This window comes from Scleropages formosus, chromosome 1 (genome assembly GCF_900964775.1).
Source record: "Scleropages formosus chromosome 1, fSclFor1.1, whole genome shotgun sequence".
NCBI lineage: Eukaryota > Metazoa > Chordata > Actinopteri > Osteoglossiformes > Osteoglossidae > Scleropages > Scleropages formosus.
The window spans coordinates 21,499,932-21,525,475 of NC_041806.1; the positions used below are offsets into that span (position 1 = coordinate 21,499,932).

At 48.9% G+C, this 25,544-nt stretch overlaps 1 protein-coding gene across 1 annotated transcript; it reads right to left on the reverse strand.

Moving 5' to 3' along the window:
- Nucleotides 1-64: 64 nt before the first annotated feature.
- Nucleotides 65-24,479, reverse strand: srpx (sushi-repeat containing protein X-linked). The gene is made up of 10 exons (XM_018750185.2): nt 24,084-24,479; nt 15,272-15,328; nt 12,463-12,654; nt 11,626-11,802; nt 8,337-8,463; nt 8,101-8,222; nt 6,333-6,512; nt 5,342-5,475; nt 3,498-3,619; nt 65-1,764 (listed from the first exon to the last, which is right to left on the reverse strand). Exons 1-10 carry the CDS (start codon nt 24,205-24,207, stop codon nt 1,581-1,583), a joined length of 1,419 nt encoding a protein of 472 aa, XP_018605701.2. The 5' UTR covers nt 24,208-24,479; the 3' UTR covers nt 65-1,580.
- Between the last annotated feature and the right edge of the window lie 1,065 nt (nt 24,480-25,544).

The window sequence follows — 25,544 nt, forward strand, 5'->3', positions numbered from 1 at the left end:
GAGAGTTAAGGACTTCAAGCAGTGCATTCCCTTGATCCAGCAACAAATAATGTTTTTCTTTTTTTTTTTCTTTTTTTTTTTACCATTGCTCGCATTTCAACGGCTTTGTCGCTTGAGGTACAACCCTTTAAAAGACTTCAGAATCAAACCTCAGTCAACCTTGTCTACTTTATGGTTTTTTTTCCAATACCTAAAAAACAGAATTTTATTTTTTGGACTGTTATTTTGCTGGTTTAAAGTATGAAAGCCTCATCATATGTTTGCTTGATAGCTGTCGTGTCATTTACAATATGTCATGAAAACATGTGATTGTATTTAAGACATTAATGGGACATTTTAAAGATGAACCTTGAAGATTTAGCTTTGGAAATGGCATTTACTCATGTCTCTGAAATGTCACTGTTCAAGTGAATAGAACAAGTTCAGAAATATACTTACAACTGGCATGATGTTTGCTCAGCATTATAGAATATATTTTGATGTTTTGTGACGTCATGCTCTCGTGCAATTTAATTTGCAAATATCCACAGACGTATACTGTCTATTTAACTTCAGTTCATCCGCCAACTGTCTCCTGTGTATGAAATGAAGTGCAATATTCTGCTAGTCTACAGATGTTACAGACGTGTTGTGTTTTTAAAAGAAATCAATCAGATAACATGGAATCAAGAACATATAAAGTGTATTTTTTTCTTTTTGTTCTCTGTTATTCGAGTATTTTCACTAAATTAAAAAAGGTTTCATCCCCAAGCATGTAACTCACTTTAAAATGACTCGCTATAAAATTATAAACACTGTAGGCTATTTGTAAGGGGTATGAAAAACATGAGATAAACAGCAATATGAGCGAGTTTACAAGAAAAGGTTCTTTACATTTTACTTGTCAAGGTTAAATGTATTTACACAGCCAAACTAATGTATAGCACCGTACGTGTTTTCACTGTTTGTTCGCATCTTTCCAGGCCACTAACATGCATTACATCACACTGCAAACATTTACTATGAACCCTATTTGCTCATCTCAGGCAAATACTGTTGTGCCAGAAGAAGGCAGAACCAGGATTCCAACGATATAATTTAAAGTACCCCAGAAGGTCGGGGAAGCTTCGATAGGCAGAAATATAAATACTTTATAAAAAAAAAAAAAAAAGAAAAAAAAACTGTGGCACTTTCAAGTTGCTTCTCTGAGAACCACAACGGTAAAAACCATAAGAAAAAAATTTTTTCGCCCGTTTATAAACCGAGAAAAAATTAACCATAGAAAAGAACAGGTATGGATCACACATGCTGAGTGCCCAGAGTCCTTTTTGATCGAGTGTTAATTGCCAGGGGTTTGTGCGATGTCCATGGAGAGAGAGAAAAGTCAAGAAAGGAAACTGTGAAAACAGGGAATGACTCCTGTGACAAAGGAGGCCTTCGGTTGGGTCGAACCACAGCATGTCTACACCGCACCTCTGTATTACCCTTGGGCTCTGCCGCACTGAGTGCTCTTCTGTCCTGCAGGGCAACGGAGGCCCACAGACCCCCCACCCCTTAGAGTAGTTGGGACCATCATGCAGGGTGACCAGCGGGTCAGCACTTTAGGACTGGCAGGTCTGGCCGGCCTCCTGCTGCAACAGCATCTCCTCCTTGCGCAGGGGGAAGGTGTCGATGGTTGCGAAGAGCTCAGCTGCCGTGATAGGGAAGGTGTAGCGCATCTTGTCGATGCCCTGCTTGTCTATCAGCACCATGTTGTAGCTGTTGTGGGAGATCTGGAGCAAGAGCCTGGTAACGCACAGACACACAGGGCTACGCTGTCACGGGAAAGTTCTTCACGCGCAGGCTTTCGGAAACACATTCAAAGAGTACCGATGCAGCTAAAATGTGGTTCTTCAGCGTTGACCAAGACCTTCCAACTTGGTCGCTTGCGCATTACAAAGACCAGAAGCGCATAAACTAAGGACAGAGGCACAGCAATGGAAAGGTTTTTAAGGGAAATACAGATGTTCCTCGACTTACGATGGTTCAGCTTACGATTTTCCGACTTAACAGCGGGTTTCGCGGAACGTAACCTCATCGTAAGTCGGGGACCACCTGTATACAAATATCCCGAGTAACTGTCTTCCATTCATTGCTTTGCTGGGACATATATCCAAAGCAGTTTATAGTATTTCATCCATTTACTGCTCGTATTTTACAGCAGTTCTGGGCAAACACCCTACTTAAGGGTGCTACGGTAGTAGTGAGGGAGTGGACTCGAACCAACAACAAGCCTACAAGTGGATGTCAGCTTAAGCGCTATGCTACCTTCTGCATTCACATACGCTGCAATGAAAAAGTATTTACCTCCTTTCCACTTTTTTTTCTATTTTTATAGCTTTTTGATGTTAAATTTGCTCAGATCGCTTAATCAGTTCCGGCAGCACATGAATGGAGGCGGACGGGAGAAAAAAAATCGAACCAGTATCGTAGTAAGACGAAACGCAGCTGGGTCGCACAGCAAGTCAACGATCCCAAACGTACAAACAAGCGAACATCTGAATGGAGGAAGTAAAATTAAAGTTATGGAATGGCATGGTCCTAAACTGAATCCTGTTAGATGCTGGCAAGAGCAGATTATAAAACCTGCAATTGTTGGGGATTTAAAGCAGTTCTGCACGGAGCAGTGGGTCAAAATTCCACCATAGTGACGCGACACCCTGGTGAACAGCTACAGCAAACTTTTAGTTGCGGTCATTGCAGCTAAAGGTGGCACAACCAGTTACTAAAAGGGCAATTACTTTTCATACCTGTAATTGTATATTTTATTATCTTTCACACCAAGCAAAATAACACAAAAACAACACTGGTTTCATTTTTTCTCTCTCTCTTACTCTCCATTCATAAACTGCTACAAGTGACCAAAAGTTCTGATCAAATTTAATCGCCAAACACTTGGGAAGGGGCAAATCTGTATCCTTACAGCCCTTAGTTTCAGAACTGTTTCTCCATGTCTAGGTGCTGATGCTGGAAGGCACAGAAATATAAAAGTGTGAACGATGCACAGGCTCTTTGTATTCTACTGGCAATTATATAAAATACGCGAGTTTACGTGTGTGTATTAATTTTTTTTTTTACTTTTCATCCTTTTTGGTTATAGCCAGTCTAGTGCTTTAGCAAAGCGCACACCTGCATCAGTGTGTCTTGTTGGTCACCTTCTTCTCTTAAGTTCACGAGCTCCGGGCTTATTATGTAATACAGCTGGAGGAGAGCTCTGCACAAGAATTTAGGAGCAGAACCACAGGTACCCTGCCGAACGCAGATGTCGCTGTGAGCGGTGAGGGCAGAAGACTCCGACCATCTCATCTACTCGAAGGAATACCGACCAATTTGCGTTCAATGGGCCTTTTCGTCACAGAAGGCCAATGCGGTCTAAGAACACTATTATGGCGCTGTGGGGAGTCATACTGCAAGTGAAGACTTCCCTCGGTGAATATTTTTAAATCTGCTTCTTTGCTGGCGGGCGATGTGAAGGGTACCTGAGCTGCAGGGCCAGTCCGGGGGGGATGAGCCGGTGTCGGATGCGGCCGATCTGTGCTGGGTAGATCCCGACCAACTCGATCACCGTCACATGCCTCAGGTCCAGTCCACACTGGGCATGCTGGAGGACAGCCACAGGCAAACATGACACTATAAAACGTTATGTTTAGCTAGAACAAGTCAACAGAACACAGCCTCTGCTCAGAATCAATAAGCATCCGGAGAAATTGCGAAAAATAACGTGATGAATCAGGATCAGGGATAAAAAGGGAGCCAGTGAGATGATTCACATTGTGTTCCTAAAAGGTTTTGCTGTTATGATAAACATACAGCTCGATGCTTTTAGAACTCTTTCTTTTTTTTTTTTCAGTGTTTCTCAAAGAAAATAGGTTCTGGGAAACAAAAAGTGCTCAGTTTCTGTTTCGGTGCTTTCCATGCATTTTTTATACCGAAATTTTCCATTTGTCATTAAACTGTCGCAGAACCAGCAATTAAACGGCACTTAGATACATTTACGGCTGACAAGTCCAACATCCAGGTCAAAGAAACTCTTCTCTGACTCACTGTGGGGGACGGGGTCCACACAATGGACTCCCACACATTTCTTGCTCTGCATAAAATACGTTTTCTCTCACTCTGAGGGGAAACTACAGACACAGAAATGACTTTCTTAGAAAAATGCAAAATATAGTTCTTTAACAACTAAACTTAAAAATGTAGAGAACATATGGAAAACAGGAAAATAATTAAAATGCATAATAAATAAATTAATTAATTAAAAAATAATATTTCCGCTTAAGGATTGCAAGAATGGCTTTCAGCATGACCCCTGACATCCTTTGACCGTAATGTGCTGCTCGTTCAAGTTCAAGGTTTGTTGTCATAAGTACAAGTACCGTGTACAAAGTACTATGAAATTCTTGTTTGAGTGCTTCTCCATAGACTATAGACAACACACACACACACACACAGTCTGAAACTGCTCATCCCAAGTGGGGGTCGCGGCGAACCGGAGCCTAACCCGGCAACACAGGGCACAGGGCTGTGTGTGGGGTTGAGGGACACCCAGGACGGGACACCAGTCCATCGCAGGGCACCCCAAGCACGACTCAAACCCCAGACCCACCAGAAAGCAGGATCTGGCCAAACCCACTGCGCCACCACACCCCCAATAAATAAATAAATAAAAAATAGCCAAAATAATTAAAAGTGACAGTGCAAGTGATGCACTTGGAGGGATCACTGCAAATTCTAGCTGCAAAAAGTCCAGCATCATTGTTGATAATGCATATTAGTGTGTGTTGAAAAAGCTTTATGCCCCACATGAAGCTCAAACTCGCAACCTTCAGATTACAAGACTGACATGCGGCCTGCTGCACAAACGAGGCATCTGATGATAAGTCTGCAAAAACCAGCAGTCAACACGTTGCCATGCCTCGCACCAACTTAAATGCAGGAAATCTTGGTTGACAGTCCTCCCCTCCTTCCAGGCTTAGAAAATTAATTTCACTTCTAATCACACTAACATACATGGTATAAAGTTATATAAACTCTGCATTCTTTGTGTGTATCCTGTTCCACCATTATGTTATGTTAGTGCTTGTTTATGCAGGATGTTGAAAAAGTTTGAGGCTTAAAGCTCCTATGAAAAGGGTATGAGGCTATGAAAGAATGGTAGACAGCGTATGTCCAAGCGAGGTAAAGCCTTCAGCAGCAAGAGTGTAAAAAACACCGGTGTGACTGTTGTGTTTTCGCGACGGTGCCGTCAAATAGCTGGGGCTCAAGCGTTCGATAAGTCGCCGAATCCAACAAGGGGATGCAGCTACTATGTCTTCAGTCTCACCTGCAGGTTGTCCATCTGAAACCTGTAGTAGTGATTGGCGGCCGTGGGGGCGGAGACAATGAGCACGCGGCGCTTCTCATAGAACTGGTCCAGAAGGGCAGCAGCTGTGCGGACGCCCACGTTGATGTTCATGGCTGTGGGTGGCGGGGGGACGGGGGGGTCAAAGGGAGATGCCGGTCAACACACACACACACACACACACACAGCGGAGCTGACACACTTAGCCGATCGCTAACGTCACCGAGCAGGTAAGTGCACTCCGGGTCGAAACGTCATTTTTGAAGAAATCCTGCTTGCGTGTGCAGTTGAGGACCGCACTGTACTTAAAACTGAGCATAAAACTTAGAAGGAAAAAAAACATAAATGAACATTAATGCACGTTATGCTTCCGCTTAGTTCATGCACAGATTTTTATCCATTTGCATTCGCACGAACAAAAGCTGGAACTTTTCTGAGCGAGACGTCAAAGATCCAACTCAATTTCCCTCGATAGCAGGGCCCGGTCGAGCGGCCGGCCGTATCGACCTCTGGAGCAACTCCGATCGACGTGCACCGATCCCCTCCCTGGGGGCTGTTCTCGCTTGTGGAGAACATCTCAACTGCACAGCATCTCTGCTCATCCCTACTCCAAATCAGAGGAGATCAGCATCCAAAGTCCCTTCTTGGACCGTTCCACGTCGCAACACGCAACGGTGTCCTCAAGTGCACAAACGGGCACGAGCGATGTCTCCTCCGAGAGCGGCTTTCCAGCGAAACGAGAAACGCTCTTCTACATCCATCGCGGTGCTTTGCAGCTCGCTACAAAAGAGGCTGGATGAGATTACGCATCCATCTTCCTCAGCTTACTGTACCCTCGAGCGAGGCACTTACCCTCAATTGCATCACTTAAGAACCTAACTGCCTAAACACACAAAACTGTGCCGTACAAGCGCTTTTGGACAAAAAGAATCGGCTTAGAGGACGAAGCCCGCCTGCCGGACGACTGACGCACGTATGCAGGTGGTCTCGGCGCCGGCCCACGTCATGCTGGACTGGCACACGCGGGCCTTGCTGCCCTGTAGCTCGAACCCGCCCAAGCAGAAGAACTCGCAGGTGGCGCCATAGTTGTCCCCGTCGCTGTCGCACTTCATGTAGCCGTTGTCCGGGGGGGTCAGCGGGGTACACCGCCGCACTGCACGGGGATAGAGTACACGGCAGTATTACCAGGGTGAAAACTCCGGAAGTCAGAGCAACGCTGAGCAGCAGCAGTTAAGGGTGGGAAGAGATCGCCTGATTTTACTGTTACATCCCAACACTGACCCACCGTCCCATTATATTGAACACGGTGACCTAGACGGCAGGGAAATTACAACTAAACAATCATTCCCAATCCCATGTGGCGAAATTGAATTTCCAGCTCAGTCAGCTGCAGCAAAGCATGAATTATTAACCACCAGTTACAGAGCACATGAATTAATGATATAACAAGTTCTTAAGTACATGAAGGCTGCGGGTTCTGTCACATTCGCTGTGAAGGGGGGGTAACCATAGACCAAGAGACTGCTAGACAAGACGACGACAGGTGCGGTCAGTCTACACAAGCGGTCCTTTTCTTTTGACCGTTACATTTATTCATTTATCTGATGCTTTTCTCCAAAGCGACTTACGGCGTTGAGGTACTTACAACTATTTATCCATTTATACAGTAGGGTAATTTTTTTACTCGAGCAACTCTGGGTAAGTACCTTGCTCAAGGGTACAACAGCTGGAGGTGGGATTTGAACCCTTGACCCTCTACGATATCGGCCACAGTTCCATTGACAGGCTGAGTTTTTTCACACCGATTTTACACACCACACACTTGTCTTTAACACGTATGAAGTGTTTAACCTGTATACGTGACGCCCATGAAATGCAGACTCCAGCTGCGTGCCTCTGACAAGCTACGCTTTCACTGACGGACAGCGCGGTCTTTCGCGGCGCTTCCGCAGCACGAGCGCCCCTGTGGCCCCCCCCCAACCCCCGCGAGCAGCCCAGTATTTTCCAACTCCCGGCCTCGCAGTTTGTCTGTATTGCGGTGACACGAACAATAAAATGTCACAGAGCGGAACAACCCAATGAATGCAATGATGAATGAAAATTGCACACTTCGGTATTGCATAAAATCTACCGATGATGGCAGAGAGCCGAACCATTTTCCAAAGGCGTCCGTTTTAATAAGCAACGGATCGGACGCGAAGCAACGCTGGCGGTGATTTATTTTAATACGAATAAGGCCCGCAGCCGAAAAACAAGGCCGCATCTGTCTCTTTTACGCGTCATTAGCCTGACAAGGTACAAATTGATCGGAAGGAGTGACGGCACCCCCTCCCCCCCCACGAGTCGTGCTCCAGATAGACACGCACGAGGGCACGCCGTACAGCGGTGAGAGGCTGCTGCCTTAATCCCGAACACTATCGATCCTCTACCACCGTGTTTATGGGCCTTGAGATTTAGAGCTTTCGCAGCCTCGCGCTGCATTGAACAAACAAACATTGACTCCGGGGTAAAAGGCACCGAGAATTATGGTATTTCCCCCACCCTGGTCCTCTTCGCGGACCTCCCGAGGGTGCTCTTTTAAAGAGGCCGCTTCGCCCTCGGCGCCTTCTCGCCCCGCGACCGTTCGCAGACGAGCGTCCCGGTTCTGGCACCGTTTATTGACACGGAGCTCTTTTTCAGCCCGTTCGGTCGAGGGTTCACGGCGGTTAGTCTGCGTGCGGAGCGCATGCGAAACGACGGACCTCGAACCCGGATCGAGAACCTGCAGGAGCCCTTGTTCCCGGCGCGGTCGTACACGGTGTAGGAAATCTTGTGGTCGCCCTCTGGAAAGTGAGAGCCCGGAGGTTTCCCTTTCAAGATCACGCTGCAAGAAGGAGACAAGAAAGGGTCACAGGGTTCCGCCGCGGCGATGGGACGGACCGGTGCTCTCGGGACGGCCTGAGCGGCGGCGGCGGCGAAGGCGCGCGAAGACACTGACTCTGTGAGGATGCCGTCGGCCGTGTCCTTGCCCTCCGGCGTATCCCAGGTCACCCGCACCGTCAGCTTCCCAGGCTCTGCTGTTTTGTCCCTCACATTGGGACACTTGATCTTGGGAGGATCGATGTCTGGAACAAAGCGAAGGGAAAAAGTCGGCGCACAGTTATTATGAGTTATTCTTACAGACCCAAAGATCCGAATCGACTCGGATCGCTCTCTTTTTATTTCACCCATCAGCTAAGCTGGATCTCCTGCTGCAGCAATTTTTAGGTTCACTTCCACCCTGAAGACAGAATGAGTAACGTCTTGGTGAGGAGTTCAGGACCTTAACTGCTGTGGCGCCTGTCTTTGACCGTGAACGAAAGGGTCGGGACGGCAATCCCCGCTCAGTCTGTGGGGAGAACCACCGTCTAACTGCAGCCGCCGAGTTGGGGACCCGAGCGGCCAATGTGCCAGCCGGAGGAACCGAATGATCCCGTAAGCATGTATATTTTACCCACAATGCCCTGGACATCAGGCATTAAATCCTAAGCCAACATCATGGGCAACGCAGTGGCTCAGCAGGTAGCACTGGTGCCCCACAGTACCCAGTTTGTGGATTTGGGTGTGGGTTTACATCCAGCTCAAACTGTATGGAGTTTGCGTGTGCTCCCCATGTTTTGTGTGGATGCTCTTGTTTCCTCCCACATTCCAAAGACATGTTTCAAGTTAACTGATGACTGTAAAATTGCCCATAGGGTAAGTGTGTGTGTGTGTGTGTGTGTGTGTGTGTGTGTGTGTGTGCGTGAAACATTGCTCTACTTTATAAATGTGTGAATGACTGTAGGGAGTGTAGTGCAGCATATCTAACGTTGGCGTAAGTCACCTTGGATAAAGGTGTCAGCTAAACACTACTTAGTGATGTAAATGTGATGTAAATTAAAATTAAGCTGAGTGTAGAAAGTGGGGAGAGTGTAGCGTAAAGGTTGTTCCTGAATTAAAAAGGACTGCGCAGAGCTGCGACAAGGTCATTTGGAAAAAAAGGCACCAGAGTGACTCATAAGCGCTGCCCTTATTACCACGCTGCACACTGGTATTCACAGTCAGCGTGGCCCGTCGCGCAAAAACGGCTCGATGAGCAAATCGGGAATATGGGAGAACCGTTCATCCGAAACGGATTTTTCGCAGGCGGCACGTTTCTCCTTTTCTCGTTTTCAGGCAGATCGACGCTCCTCGTCGCTCGGATCCGCGTGACATTTTTCCAAAAAAAAGGCGGCTTTTTATCCAGCCGTCCGTTTTTTGGCCGATGGTAACGGGGCATCCGCAGCGGAACGTGACTTCTCGCGGTGGCGGCGCTCGTGTTCCAGGCCGGGGGTGCGAGTGGGAGGCACGCGCTCCTACGACCGCTGGCGCGGAGGCCCTCGAGGGGAGCGGGAGAGTCGCGGGTACGTGACGGCAATGCTTTTACTGGCTAGGCGAAATGAGAAAAGGCCCGAAGCGCCGTGCCGTGTCTCGCAGCCGTGCTTTCCGAAGGCGAGAGGGACAGGAGCGCCCGCCGGCGACACGGGCCGGTTGCCGTTTGCCACGCGGGAGGGACGGAGCGCTCCCCTCCGGTTTGAGGGACGTGCTGCTTGTCTACGGGTTTATTATTCGGCGGTGGCGGCGGCAGGCCAACGAAACGCTTCGCCACCATCTGCGCGAGCGTCGCTCTCGAGCCCCGGGCTGTTAGATTAAAAGCTTTCCTCTGAAGCTCTGGCTCATGTTCTAGAGAGAGAGAAACCCTTTAGGCAGCGATGTTTGTTTCAAACCCACCCGCACCCCTTAAGCACACCTCGCAGCCTTCAGAAAGAACACAAACAAACCTCTTTCGCTGTCATTGACGAATTTACCTCGTATACCGTAGTACTCGTTTCAGTACCTCCCTTGGGTGTCCCTTGGGATACCGGTAGAAAGACCTTTTCGGTGGAGGTTTCGCGATTAAAATTACTGATGCTCCTCAGCTGTCACATAGCGGTGTGTATTAGGTGTATTAAACGCATTTTCGACTTGCGGTGGGTTTCGGGGAACGTAACCTCGTCGTAAATCGGGACCGTCCGTATTTCTAATTGTACAATAAACATGGATAAGCGATAGTTTATGAGGGCGCATGAGGGCTGATGCTTTCATAATAATGCAAACAATTGTTGGTTAAAGCAAAGCGACTTCGGTCTCCCGTGACGCGAAGGAGGAATGTGAGCACAGCTGTCTCAGACACATCTGGTACGGGCACGCGGAGCCGCCGCAGACTCGACATCTATGCCGTCGGCCACCTCCTTACGGTGGCACGGCGGCACGGCGGCACAGTGAGTAGCGCTGCTGTCTCACGGCAGCCGGGTGGTGCGAGAGGATGTGGGTTCGATCCCTGTTTAGGCTGTGTGGAGTTTGCATCTTCTTCCTGTGTCTGTGTGGGTTTCCTCTGGGTGCTCTGGTTTCCTCCCACACTCCAAAGACATGCTGTTCATGTTCATCTATTGTGTGTGTGTGTGTGTGTGTGTGTGTGTGTGTTCCACCGATGCATGGATGAGTGACCCATTGTAAGTAGTGTATCTAGCAGTGTAAATGACCTTGCTGAATAAGGTGTGTGGGCTCATAACACTACATAGGATTCACTGGAATTTGCTTCGGACAGAAGCGTCCGCTAAATGTAAGCCCACGTATCTTGTGAGCTCTGCCACATGATGAAAAGGCAGTTACCTTGTACCCTAAATGCTAATTAAAATATTCGCTACACCGTACCCTGCTGCCCTCGCAGGCAGGTAGTTCATTATCTTGCTAGAGCAGACTGCGAGGCCCAGTGCCCCGTCAGCCTGCCACGTAGCACACAGCTCCACAGTGAAAGCGCGCGAGGCGCCGAGGGGGAGGGAGGCGGAACATAGACGGCTCCGCTTTAACGCTTTAACCCAATGAGAAACGGGAAATATCCTTTACCTTTCTCAGCGCTGATGCCCTTCGCCGCTTAATTTCGGTAAATATAATAAAACCGCTACCTTGTCCGACCAGGGCTGGACCACCACTGTTCTAAAACCTCCGTGGCCCTGCAGGACATGACAGATTTATCCTGCTCTCAGTCCAGCTCCCATTAACCTCTGCGGCAAGAACCGACCCCCCCCCCCAGCTATTAATCCCGCCAGCCCCGCCTCTCCGGGACCACCGCCGGCTGTCCTATTCTTAGAGATTCGGGGAGGGACGCGATTGGTAAATGCAGCTCTAGGACCCACTTCCAGCCGTCCTCCACGTACCTGATTGGAGGAGTCCCACTCGCAGGCACTCACCCACACAGGTGCTCTGGCCCCCGTTCCAGGTCTTGCCGCTCATGCAGGTGACCGTGCGCTCGCCCTTCAGCGTGTAGCCCGGCGAACAGAAGAACTCGCACCTGGAGTTGAAGTACGAGCCGTCGGAGCACTTGAAGCCCCCGTTGGCTGGCATGGACAGCTTCGGGCAGCGGATCTCTGCAGGTACGAGGGAGGCGATAAGAGGCGAGCGCTACAAAGAGGAGCTGCGGCACGGGGCCATTTAATTAACCCCCTTTTTACAGCACTATTAAAGAGGCCTCTTTCACAGTACATTTCGCGCAGTTACACAACCACGACGCTTCGCTTGCTGTCAAATACTGAGTGACACTTGGTTGAAATAACAAAATTATAAACGATGAGCCCAAGTATGATCGTTTCAAGTTAAGTTCACTGAACGTGGGGTGGCACGGCGGCGCAGTGAGTAGCGATGCTGTCTCAGCGCCTGGGTGGTGCGAGAGGAGATGGGTTTGATCCCTGCTCGGTCTGTGTGGAGTTTGTGTGGGTTTCCTCTGGGTGCTCTGGTTTCCTCCCACAGTCCAAAGACATGCTGTTCAGGTTCAACCATAGTGTGTGAGCGACTGAGAGTGTGCTCCACTGCTGTATGGCTGAGTGACCCATTGTAAGCAGTGTATCTAGCAGTGTAAATGACCTTGGTGAATAAGGTGTGTGGCCTCATAACACTACATAGAGTCATTGGAAGTCACTTTGCAAAGAACTAGTAGTGTCTGATAGATAAATGAACGTAAATAGAAACAGACAGACTGTGGAACTCCAGAAAGGAGCGGAATAGTCGGGCTGCGACCCTGCAACCCTCACCCCGACACGCGTAGTTCCCGGACCAGCGCCTGTTAGCCATGCACAGGACCTCATGGTGGCCCTCAACCTCGTAGCCCTTCTTGCAGTGGATCTTGCAGCGGGTGCTCAGCACGTTCTTGTAGTACTCCCCCCGCGGCGTGCGGCAGCTCGCATGGCCGTGTTTCACTTTGAGGGGAGCGCACCAGGGGGTTCCTTTCATAGAGGGAGAGGGAGAGGGAGGGGAGTGAAAATCGGATCGTTGGCACCGTACAAAACCGCCATCGATGTCGATAACTCACAGCGAGGCCTCGAGTAACCCCGAAAGCCTTCAATCATTCCTGGAGTTACACGTAAAAGTCAAAGTCTGAAAAAAAAGACATCCGAACCCTGTCACAAAGCACGCGTTGAAGAGAAATCCCACGGGAGACCCGTGCCGCCCTCGCGGCCAGTGCGACGCGCGCACGCTTGTGGGAGTTTAAGGCGAAAAGACACTTAGCTGATCGGATGTCTCGTCATGCGTCCGGAACACACGTAGAGGTGAGTTCGACGTTAAGAACGCGAAGAAATCCAGAAAGGCCAATCGATAACCGACTCCTATATAAAAGGGCTTGAACATCTTTTTGGGGTGAGCGTTTTAAACGATCGTCCGGACTCTCACCCCCGCAGCCCCTCGAATAAAGGCTCCTCCGCGGCGCACGACACGCCGTCTTTGTAAATTCCACGGCACGGCCGAGCGGCAATGCCGTGGAATATTACACTGCCCTTTGCCTTACTTACCACATCCCCGGAGGACTTTCCCAGAGTAGCGTGCAGTTTAGCAGAATCGAGGAAGTAGAGAGAGCAGGAGCGCGACCGAAACGAGAACGGATCCCCGTCACGATCGCCGCCGGAGCCAAAGCACACAATTAATATCTGGCCTTTTGAATTTGTGCCAGACCTCCCTGGCTGAATGTCGGAAATGAACTCCGACTCGTGATTATAAACTCGAAACTTTGCAGAGATACTTCCGAACAGGATCCGGGCCCGGTCGATTCCATTAAATTGAAAGGCGCGTTCATCATCGACTAATGTCCGCTGAACCTTGGGCAACCTTTATGACTTTAAGAGAGTGTATAATTAGTGTCGCTGCTAAATTCACTTGAGCTTGCGTTAAAGCAATGTGATCATTCCTTTATATTAAAGCAATTACTGCAGGGCTTAGTAAATAGCTCAGTTTATGGTGCTCGTCGCGTAACGATTGGAGCAGCGACCCGAAAGGTTGCAGGTTCCAATCCCACCTCTAGTACCTAAGAGCAACGTACTTACCCTAAACTGCTGAAGTAAAATGACCCAGCTGTATAAATGGGTAAATAATTGTAAGTTGCTTTGGAGAAAAGCGTCTGCTAAACAAATAAATGTAAATCCCGCAGACAGCTCTCTTCCTCCATGTTTCCCACTTCCAGGACATTCCAAGTTTCTGTGTGTTGCATTACAACAAAATAAATGCATGACCTCATTGTTCACAAGGCTTTGTTTAAACATTCATGCTCAGATTCAGCTCTTCTGGAGATGTATGCATGTCTGAAACAAAAAAGAATTTATGGAGAGTGTCTTGGCAGCATCCTTTAATGAGCCCATTAGAACCCTTAACATTAGCATGTAAAAGTGTTTTTTTTTTTAATCTGACCAAAACTGCTATGAATTCTAACAACTGTGTAATATTTTGCAAATATTATAATAATGTGAAATGTGGTTGTAACCCAGTTTGTCAAAGACTGCCACCTGGTGGTACTGATATACATTTATATTTACATTTATTTATTCATTTATATGTACATTTATATATTAATGTACTGTTTATATACAGGGGGGTGCGGTGGCGCAGTGGGTTGGACCACAGTCCTGCTTTCCGGTGGGTCTGGGGTTCGAGTCCCGCTTGGGGTGCCTTGCGATGGACTGGCGTCCCGTCCTGGGTGTGTCCCCTCCCCCTCCAGCCTTACGCCCTGAGTTGCCGGGTTAGGCTCCGGTTCCCCGTGACCCCGTATGGGACAAGCGGTTCTGAAAATGTGTGTGTGTGTGTGTGTGTTTATATACATTTATATTTAAACTTATATATTAATTTACTGTATATGTACAGCGAGGGGGGTATGGTGGCGCAGTGGGTTGGACCGGGTCCTGCTCTCCGGTGGGTCTGGGGTTCGAATCCTGCTTGGGATGCCTTGTGATGGACTGGCGCCCTGTCCTGGGTGGGTCCCCTCATTGGGTCCCCTCCCGTCCTGTGTTGCCAGGTTAGGCTCCGGTTCCCTGCGGCCCAGAAAGTGTGTGTGTGTATGTACATTTATATATTAATTTACTGTATATGTACATTTATATTTACATTTATATATTAATTTACTGTATATGTGCATTTATATTTACATTTATTCATTTAGCAGACGCTTGTCTCCAAAGTGACGTACATCTCCAAAAACAATACAAAAAGTGCGTTACACAAACAGAGGGAGATATTTCTATGCAGACATCTTCATGAATGTGATTTAAAAAAAAAATCTTCCTTCATGCTTTCCTGCATGAAATGTGTGCAAACTGCACAGGCTTCCAACGAGTACTTTGATATAGAAATGAACTAGGTTTGTTTTGTCATAATGAGCATTTACCACCGACTCCGCGGCTTCGCTTGTTATCACTGCCTCGATTTCGCCCGGGTTCCCCGGTTTAGGCGTGTCGGCGTGCACGTGAGTGTCAGCGTGTGCCCTCGGTCACGGGTGGCGGCGCCAAGCTCACGTGACCAAGCGGCGCTTGCGGCCTGCAAGGTATTAGTGAAGCGTTAGGAGTTAGCGGAAGCCTTCACCTTTGTATCTGCGAGCGTAAGAGTCCTCGTCGTCTCCATGGGCAGTGAAACCGGATCCTGGGAAAGGCAGACAGGGGGAACAGAGAGAGAGAGAGAGAGAGAGAGAGAGAGAGAGAGAGAGAGAGAGAGACGGGGGAATGGCCGAGATCCAAAGGGAAGGCGATTTCGCAAGCAGTGCCTCGGATGCCAGGAGGCCGGACCCTCCGCGCTCGAAGCCAGGGGAGCGCAGCCCCCTCCGTGCCGGTGTGGTCGAATACCGCATCTCCTTGGAGACCTTGGGTTTTTTCCACTCGGGGTAAAAACGCGGGATTCATCGTCCAACGCCAGCGGCGGCCGCCGGGCTGGGAAGCAACGGCATGACGGATGAGGTCCCGCAGATGAGTACTTACTGCCACGTGCGGGAAAGCGGGGAGCGCTCCAGTCCTCGGGTCGGAACCACGACCCAGCCAACACACCTCGATCCGCGCACATCTCGGACACACACTTGAACACAGACGCCCAACAGAAACCCAGCTTCCCGCCATTGCCTATCATTAAGACGGATGAAAGGTTCGCTGACACTTACAGTGCGTGGAACAGGGAAGAGCAGGAGACGCCTGCAAAATGTTTACGTCGCACAGACGCGGTTGAGAACCCTGCTCCAGCCCTGCTGCGGGATGGACGGGCACACGTCATCCTCGCAAAGCGAATTACGGGAAAAGAGCTTAAAGCAGCAGAGACTTCAGATTCAGACGTTACGAACATCTCAAGAGCCGCGAAAAAGAAACGTGATGGAAAAATTGCACTGTGCAGAAATGAAAGTGTTTTTGGTGGTTTGACATTTCAATATACACACACACACACACACTTTCAGAACCGCTTGTCCCATACGGGGTCACGGGGAACCGGAGCCTACCCGGTAACACAGGGCATAAGGCCAGAGGGGGAGGGGACACACCCAGGACGGGACGCCAGTCCATCGCAAGGCGCGCCAAGCGGGACTCGAACCCCAGACCCACCGGAGAGCAGGACTGTGGTCCAACCCACTGCGCCACCGCACCCCCTTTCAATATACATTTCAAGTATATTTTAGGATACAAATGCAAGTATATTAGGATACACACACACACACACACACACACACACATTTTCAGAACCGCTTATCCCATACGGGGTCACGGGGAACCGGAGCCTACCCGGGAACACAGGGGCGTAAGGCCAGAGGGGGAGGGAACACACCCAGGACGGGACGCCAGTCCGTCGCAAGGCACCCCAAGCGGGACTTGAACCCCAGACCCACCGGACAGCAGGACTGTGGTCCAACCCACTGCGCCACCGCACCCCCTTTCAATATACATTTCAAGTATATTTTAGGATACAAATGCAAGTATATTAGGATACAAGTACAATATCTCGACATAGAAGGACACCCGCTAGCATAGCGATTAGAGCTGCTACTGTTAGACCTCAAGGTTGCAGGTTCAAACCCCACTTCTAGCTGCAGTACCCTTGAGTAAGGTACTTACTCTAAATTGCTCTGGTAAAATTACACAGCTGCATAAATAATCGTAGGTATTTTAACATTGTAAGTCGCTCTGGAGAAAGGTGTCAGCTGAATGTGTGGGTGAAAGTATATACATTTGAAGCATACAGTTGAGTATCTAAAAAACAGCACTGCAGCTCTATAAAACAAGGTACTTCTCCCTGTACGCAGCATAATTGAAAACGTATGTCCCAGAGTCGACGTGGTGCGCGACCGTATTCCGCACGATCCCTCGGCAAAGCACCGGAGGGATTCCCTTTCCGAGCGGTATTTCTCATCCGTGTCACGCCGACCTCGCTCGTCCCCCGCGTGTTTATTTCACGGATTCACGCGGAATGTCCGGCTGTTTCGAGGGACTGAAGACGCGTGTTCTTCCAAACCGCTTTGATGCAGAAAAAGGAATAAGGGGCCTTCGCCACTCGCCACAGACGCCACGAATCATGCGTACATCCACATAAACTGTCATAGTCGCACATCGTTCTCAGACCTGTGCGATGGACAATGAATTAAAGGGAAATGTTAAGAAATTTGGGGGGTGCGGTGGCGCAGTGGGTTGGACTGCATCCTGCTCTCCGGTGGGCCTGGGGTTCGAGTCCCGCTTGGAGTGCCTTGTGGCGGACTGGCGTCCCGTTCTGGGTGTGTCCCCTCCACCTCTGGCCTTATGCCCTGTGTTGCCGGGTTAGGCTCCCGCGACCCTGTATGGGACAAGCGGTTCAGAATGTGCGTGCTAAGAAATTTGATACAAAACGACGCCCACGTAAAAAGAAAAACTATGTGACATTATGAATCGCGCTATTCCCGTTTTCATTTCTAAACTGTTTTCTCCTTAGGAAATTGCCAAATTTGTCAAAGACAAAGCGGAATCACCGAATATCTTGCTATTCCAGGTTGATTTATTCGTTTCCTAGCCTTTCACTAAGTACACATTTTCACGTTATGCCCCGATCGCCTTGTTTTCGTCACGATTTACAAGGATGATCTAAACCTGGACATTTACTTCTCTCTGCCTTTCCAGTATGTTCCATTATAGGACTGGTACACAGCCTGACTGGACAAGTAAAACGTAAAGTACACCTGTCCTGTGGACAACCAAACACAAAAATACACGTTAAGGCCTGACAGTCATACCTGTCACTAAGACAGGTACGTCCACAAGAGGATGTGGGTTCGATCCCTGCTCGGTCTGTGGAGTTTGCATGTTGTCTGCATGGGTTTCCTCCTGGTGCTCTGGTTTCCGCCCACAGTCCAAAGACATGCTGTTCAGGTTCACCCATAGCGTGTGAATGACAGAGAGAGTGTGTTCCACTGATGTATGGATGAGTGACCCAGTGTATCTAGCAGTGTAAATGACCTTGGTGAATAAGGTGTGTGGGTTGATAACACTACGTAGAATTCAGTGGAAGTCGCTTTGGAGAAAAGCGTCTGCTAAATGAATAAAGGTAATGTAAATGTAAGAAGACCTGCTGAGACACAGAAAGTGCTCTTATGTCCCACAAAGGTAGACGTACTAAAATATCCTGGAACGAGTGTACGTGACGGTGTCCATCCATCTCTGCCGACAGATACGGTACAGAAGTGTCCAGTTTGAAGACTTGATGGATACATAGACCATAAGGTTTGGGACACAACAGAACGTAGAGCTACTGTATAAATGCACTTTACGAGCAGCTTTTTGGCGGAAACACATTTACATTTATTCATTTAGCAGATGCTTTTCTCCAAACTAACGTACATCTCATCGAAAATACAACGTGTTCATTACATTAGGAGAAAGAGAGACGTAGATGCAGACGTGTGATTCTTAAGCGAAGTCAGTTTGTTGCTTTCCACCATACGAACCAATGTTCATCACACGAACAGCTGCATACGACTTTATCCAAATATCCATGATTCGTGATCACCTTCCTCGTAATTTTTTTTTTCTTGAGATACATATAAACATTTACGTTACATTACAGGACTAGCTGCGTAAAGGTTTATCTGGGTATGATCTTAAAGTTATGGTGCATGAACATTTACACCTTACGTGAACTTAAGAGCGACGGACAAATACTGAGACAAGCAGACCGTAAAACACATCTGCGAAGACAGAGCAGTGAGAAGAACTGGGCAGAATAAAATATGTTGCCTTGGGATATAACAGCAGTGTGCTTCACTTACCATGCTGATGCTGCAAACAAGCAGAAACATGAATGTATTAAATGCCAAAGTTTGAAACTCGCTATTGTTCTCCCTGAGCACACATTCGTAAAGGCTCAAAGTGCTTTTTGGTTAGCTCTCGCACACATAACCAATTCATTCTTGCAACAGCAATATTGCTTTATAGATGTTTTGCCAAGAGTCAACAGAACAAGACTTTTCAAAATCATTTTCAGATGCGATATCAGCACATAACCACTCAAATTGTTGTAGCTGAATTTCACAATGGTGGCCCATGAAACGGGACACATATTCTGGGAGAAGCTTGTCCAGCGGGGAGCCAAGCGTGTGATGGACAATATATGGACCCGACACCATCCCGCAGGGTCCAGCTGGGAAACGGTTCGAATTTCAAACATCACCGTGACCGCCGCTCCACGCATCCTCTCGCTATCATGGCCTTGTCACTTCTAACACCTCGGCGGACCAATGCGACCAGTTGCTCCTAAGAGGTTACGAGACGGCTGGCATGGCTGCGGTTCTGGCAGTACAATGGTACCCCTTCAGCCAGCGATGCTCTGACTCGTAGCGACGCCTATCTGCCAGACAGAAGAAATCCCATCAACAGCCAAAGATGACACCTCCAGAGCAGCGGCAGTCATTTAAAAAAAATCAAAAATCAAAAGAGAAATGGAACTCCTTCGCCGTACCCAGGACCGTTCCTTACGGCGCTGTAGGGTGGCGCATGCCCCAGGGGTGTGGGCACTGTGAGCACATGTGGCACCCATTGCAGGAGCATCATCACTCCATCCAAGACCTTAGCAGGGGATGATGACACAACAGTCCAGGCTCTCCAAGCCAGGGGTGCCACCCTGAAACGTGGATCTCCCTTCTGCTTGATGAAAACCACCCGCACTCTGTGGCACGCGGGAGCAGCATACACACATAAACACCCCACTGTGGAGCATTACACATGACCATTACCATATATGGAACGCTGCGCACACACCGACACGTACACCTACTTACCATGCTGGTAACCAAGCCACTCAAACACCTACACTTAGTCACCATTAACAAACACCTAGTTGCCATGACTCCCCCATTTAAGTCCCTGTGTGACGGAGAGAAGGGTTTGCCCCGGACCACGAGGCGAAGACAGACCGGAGGCAAAGCCGGCGTGAGAGTTCCGGAACAGACTACTGAAAGCACAAATCCTGAGTCAGCGAATGAGCCACATACTTGTACACACATAAAGAATGTAGAGACTGGGCAAAAGCAAGGTAAAGCGAGGTCTCCCCAGGACCGCAGAGCCTTCTACAGTCATTACGTGTAGAGACACGCGGTGGTAAGAGCACCGTGTATCCAGATCCCTTCAGCTTTACCCCCCCATATTTTGCTTAAATCTCCGCACTCCATTCGCAACGAGCCGCGTCGCTTTGCAACTTTTATCCACATAATTCGAACCATATCAGCGACATCTGAAGCAAACTGTTACACAGTAACCCTTCCAAGTCAACGGTTCCCCGGCCCAAGCTGTGCGGTAGCCAGGGTAAAAGGCAGATTTTTTTTTTTTCCTTTTAATTAAACCAGAATCAAGGTGCTTTTTATACTCGTTGCACAGTGAAAGGGCTCCTTGTATACAGGAACACGGTGAAAAGGAGCAGCTATAAGACTACCCTCACCGGTGAGGATTTAGTGTTATGGGGGGGCTAATGAGAAAGCGGCAAGGCTCTAGGGAAATAAAATGGTGTTGTCTCGCTCGCTCTCTGCGCACTGATTTGAATTTTGTGCTGAGCGCACAGAAATGGAGGCACATTCTTAGATGTAGACATACAGTCCGCATGAGGCGGGCCAAGGGAATTTGTAATAAGATGGCCTGGAGTCAGCTTCTGCTCCGCTGAGCAGGAACGCCAGCCATTATTATTTATTACATACATATATATATATATATTTTTTTTTAATATACACACATATATATACATATACATGTATGTATATATATTTTTTTAATTTCTTCAATCTGATGGATTTACTGATTTCCCTGCTTTTACTGTACGTCAGATCCATCCAAACTTTACAATGGCTTTATTTTTTTTCTTTTAACCAAATTTTTAAAGAAAATACTAAGCTACTTTCATATAACCTCATTTCACGTTATTAAAGGAGGAGAACGGGAAAGGAAAAAAAAAAAAAGACACAAGCAGTAAAAAGAACCTCATGGATTGTGTCAGTTAGACAGAATGTACCGTGGTTAATTTTAATGCCTCTTAAACGTCAACGTAAATAACTGTTAACTTCACTGGACACGTTACAGTGTGACAAATCATGTGTTTTTAATGTCAGCGCCATCATTCTAGTAGCTGTGAGTACCGTGGTAACGTACCGCATCGCGAATCGGTGTTGGGAAAGCAAAGCCAACACATTTTTAATGGGCGGGGGACAGATGGGAAGAGAGGCTACAGTGTTTCGTCATCCTCTGGGATGCTGGAGTCATCAGGTGTCAAAGGCCGCACCGTAACGGGGGGTTGTTCCTGGCGCCAAGTCAACAATTCACTAACGAAACGTGATCGGCGTCAGTTTGACAGCCTGTGTTTACGCTGTTGCCATAAATCCAACTGCGACAGCTTTTATTGCGTGTGACAACCTGCAGAACGGAAGAGGCGTCCGGAGCCGTTTCCACACGATACATCCCACATCCAGTTCCATCCCAAGCTCACCACACGTCATTTATTGCATTCAGGTTTTTCTCGATGAACGAAAGGCGCAATTAATTAAGTGGCGGGTAGCATAGTGGTTAGCGCTGTTCCCTTCGGCTTCTAAAGTCACAGGTTCGAACCCCCTGTCCTGCTGTAGCACTGTCACTTTGGATTGCTCCAGTAAGAACTTACCCAGCTGTGTGACAGTGTGTAAACTTCTAGTGTCCCTTCATTTTACCACAAAATAGTCAATGAGAATCAGTGTTTCTCGTGTGACGTAACACGTGTGTAACGACCAATTCCGTATGTCGCTTTAGAGGAAATCGTGTGTCTAGCAGAAACACGGTAGTAGTGCAGGTGGAAAAATAATTCAGCCCCAAATTGTATTGGTTAAACCAAGTAGGTAAGTAGAATCAGGTGTGTAAATCATAGGAATGTATTCATTTTAAGAGTAACAGTTATCCCTAGGGGGATGTGGTGGCGCAGTGGGTTGGACCAGCTCCTGCTCTCTAGTGGGTCTGGGGTTCGAGTCCCGCTTGGGGTGCCTTGCGACGGACTGGCGTCCCGTCCTGGGTGTGTCCCCTCCCCCTCTGGCCTTACGCCCTGAGTTGCCGGGTTAGGCTCCGGTTCCCCGTGACCCCGTATGGGATAAGTGGTTCTGAAAGTGTGTGTGTGTGTGTGTGTGTGTGTGTGTGTGTGTGTGTTCATTTTAAGAGTAATAGTTATCCCTAGGGGGATGTGGTGGCGCAGTGGGTTGGACCAGGTCCTGCTCTCCAGTGGGTCTGGGGTTTGAGTCCCGCTTGGGGTGCCTTGTGATGGACTGGTGTCCTGTCCTGGGTGTGTCCCCTCCCCCTCCAGCCTTATGCCCTGTGCTGCTGGGTTAGGCTCTGGCTCCCTGTGACCCTCTATAGGACAAGTGGTTCAGACTGTGTGTGTGCGGTTATCCGTATAGGGTTCACATACTTTAAAGCAGCACATCAGATAAATAATCGGTAAACAATGTAGGTAAATAATTGTCCATAGCCGATACACTGTAAGTCACTCTGGTGGAAAGTGTTGAATAAATGTGATGAAAGACATCGGAGAAGCCCAGCTCTTCGTTATAGCATACCAGGACTCATACTCCCGCAGGTACGTGCCTGTTATCGTCAACTTGTGCCGCGCAGCTCCTGGGCTGTGGGTTCGAACACGATCGATGCTCTTTGTGCGTTTCTCTGCATTCCTAAGACGTGGTTCCAAGGTGTCCGCTCACGACTCGCCCCAAGCGCGTGACAGTGTGCGTCCGGGCGTTCAGCAACCGACTCGCATCGCGACCACATCGACCTGACAGGCAAGGTAACGACCCTGACACGCGTGACGCCCCTCAAAGGAGCGCAAACCCACACGGCGGAGGATGCAGGCATCAGGAGAACAGCCAGGTGGGAAGTGTACCCAGTCCAGCAACGGGGTCCAGAACCAACAAGCACCAATCCTGCTACTGGACAGCTGCTCCTGGAAAGAGATGCACAGATCCCCAGTGCCGTGGAGCCTCTTCACATTTACTCATGCAGCTGACACTTTTCTCTAAAGCAACTTGGTAGTTTTTACTGGACCAGTCCAGGGTAAATACAACACCTTGACCAAGGGTACTGCAGCAGGAGGGGGATTCAAACCCGGATTATTCAAATGCAGGGCAGCGGCTCTAACCACTACGCCCCCTGCCGACCTTTACGCCCTTTACCCCATGTAAATGAGCACGGAGCAGTGCAATAAGCAGCCCACGCTGTTTGAGGTCCCCGCCGCGCGCTCCGACTCGAGTCCTGGGTTGACGGTGCTACGTGGCAGCCCTTCCAGTGGAAACCGTTATTCATAAATCCCACCCCACGATCCGCGAGTCTGATCGGACACTCGTGCCCACGCTGCGCCTTCTTCCGCTCCGAGCGCGTGTCTGCGCATCTGCCGCACAGATGCGGCCGCCGTGTGTCGCGGGATGTGAAGGACCGTTTTTACCGAGAGGAGACGCGAAACTCCGCCGCCGACTTCGCCCGCGGGACCCGCCGGACCTTTCGCGCGCCGAGAGCACACGTCCATTTTCCGGCCGCGGCCCACGCACGCGTGGACGTCGTGCACCACGCAGCCCCCACGCGGCCCACGGCGGAGCGCCCTCGTGCCAACCCGGCCTATTCAGTATTTCCACGTACACAGGAAAGCGCGACTCTGCTGGCGTGGGCAGCCGCGCGTGTGGGACCCGCTCTGAAAAAACACCAGGAATTGAGGAAAAGTTTTTTTTTTTTTTAAATAATTTCCAAGCCACAAAAAAAAAAATCAAACTGTGTGCACGCGGAGCTTTGTATCACTTATTTTTCTTCAGCTTCTGGTCGCTGCGCTGAGCTTTACCTTTTCTGTGGGAAAAACAAAAAACTTTTCTCACCACGCAGCGGCGGGGAAAATTAAGCGCGAGCGCGCGCCTTACCTTCGTATCCGCAGATGAAAGAGAACCGCACGACCACGAGAAGCACGGCGATCACCCAGGGCTCCATACCCCCCACACATACACACACACACACACACACACACATACACACATACACACACATGCACTCCGATCTCGGACAGCGGCGGAGCGCAGAGCCTCCAGCGTGTTCCTGCCCCGTGGACCCGCCTCCCGGTCCGCGCACCCGTGGGAGAGTCTCCGGTTACAGGGCGCGGGAACCGGAGCGCTTCCACGGACACGCGTGTCTTTTCACACCTTCATCGCTTCCTTCAAACCTGAGCCTCTGCCGCAGCTCACATCAGGACGCTGACCTCTGGTTATTATTAGTATTATTATTATTATTATTCACTCACACTCATTTTCACTGCCCGCTTGTCCCTGTAAGGGTCGTGGCGGTCCGGAGCCTATCCCGGAAACCCTGGGGGCTAGGCAAGGAGAGGTACACCCTGGACTGGACCCCAGTCCCTCGCAGTAACGTTACTACTCTTACTGCTTTTTCTTTTTGTTCACCTTTATTCAGCTGATGCCTTTTCCCAACGTTGCAGTTACCTTTGCATAACTGACCCATTTATATTGCAGGTTGTTCCTTCTGTGTCAAGTCCAGGTAAGTACCTGGATCAAGTACTACAGCACCAGCGGGATTCGAACTGGGGACCTTCCTGTTGGTAAGGAATATCCCTAAACACTACACCACCTTCTGGTCCTTTTGATCACAGTCAAGAGTTCCGGAATGCCACGCTGATAAACTGACGTGTCACAGTTGGATCATCACCGAGACCCACTTGGAACCCTAAGGAGTTTAGTTGCATCATTTTTAATTCATTTTGTATAATTCTTTTGCTCTGGGGCAGCAGGTGCTTCGGTGGGTCACACAAAAGGAAAGAACACAGATACCTTTGACTAAAGCATTAGTTAAATTATTAATTTAGACTTTTCATTTTAGTCCACACCAGCCCCCCCCCCCCCCCCCCCCAGAAGCTAAATACTGATGTTTTCCTCCTGCAGGAACATGCCTTTGCATGAAGGTACTGTGTTTCCACCCGTCTGGGTAGCAGGTGTCGGATTGGGCCGGCAGCCCGCAGGGCCCGTGGCCCTTGTTCCAGTCCACATGTTGGAACAGGCAAGGACAGTCCAGTTCCTCCAAAAACATCCTTACACACTAAAAATAGCAATGGAAATATGAATTACTGCCATCCAATCACTGCGTCCTTGTTTTTCAGTGGTCACTGTAATATGACTGCACAGTATTACAAGAGTGAAGTGGGATAATGAATTAAAAAACATTTATTTCTTGCCATCCAAATCACAGAGAATTAAAAAAAACACAAAGAGCAAAAACACAACACAAGTCCATTTGTATTCTGATATCACATGAAAATAATTTCAAAATCATAAACATGTTTATAACCTATTCACACAAAATCCCTCTGTACCATTCAC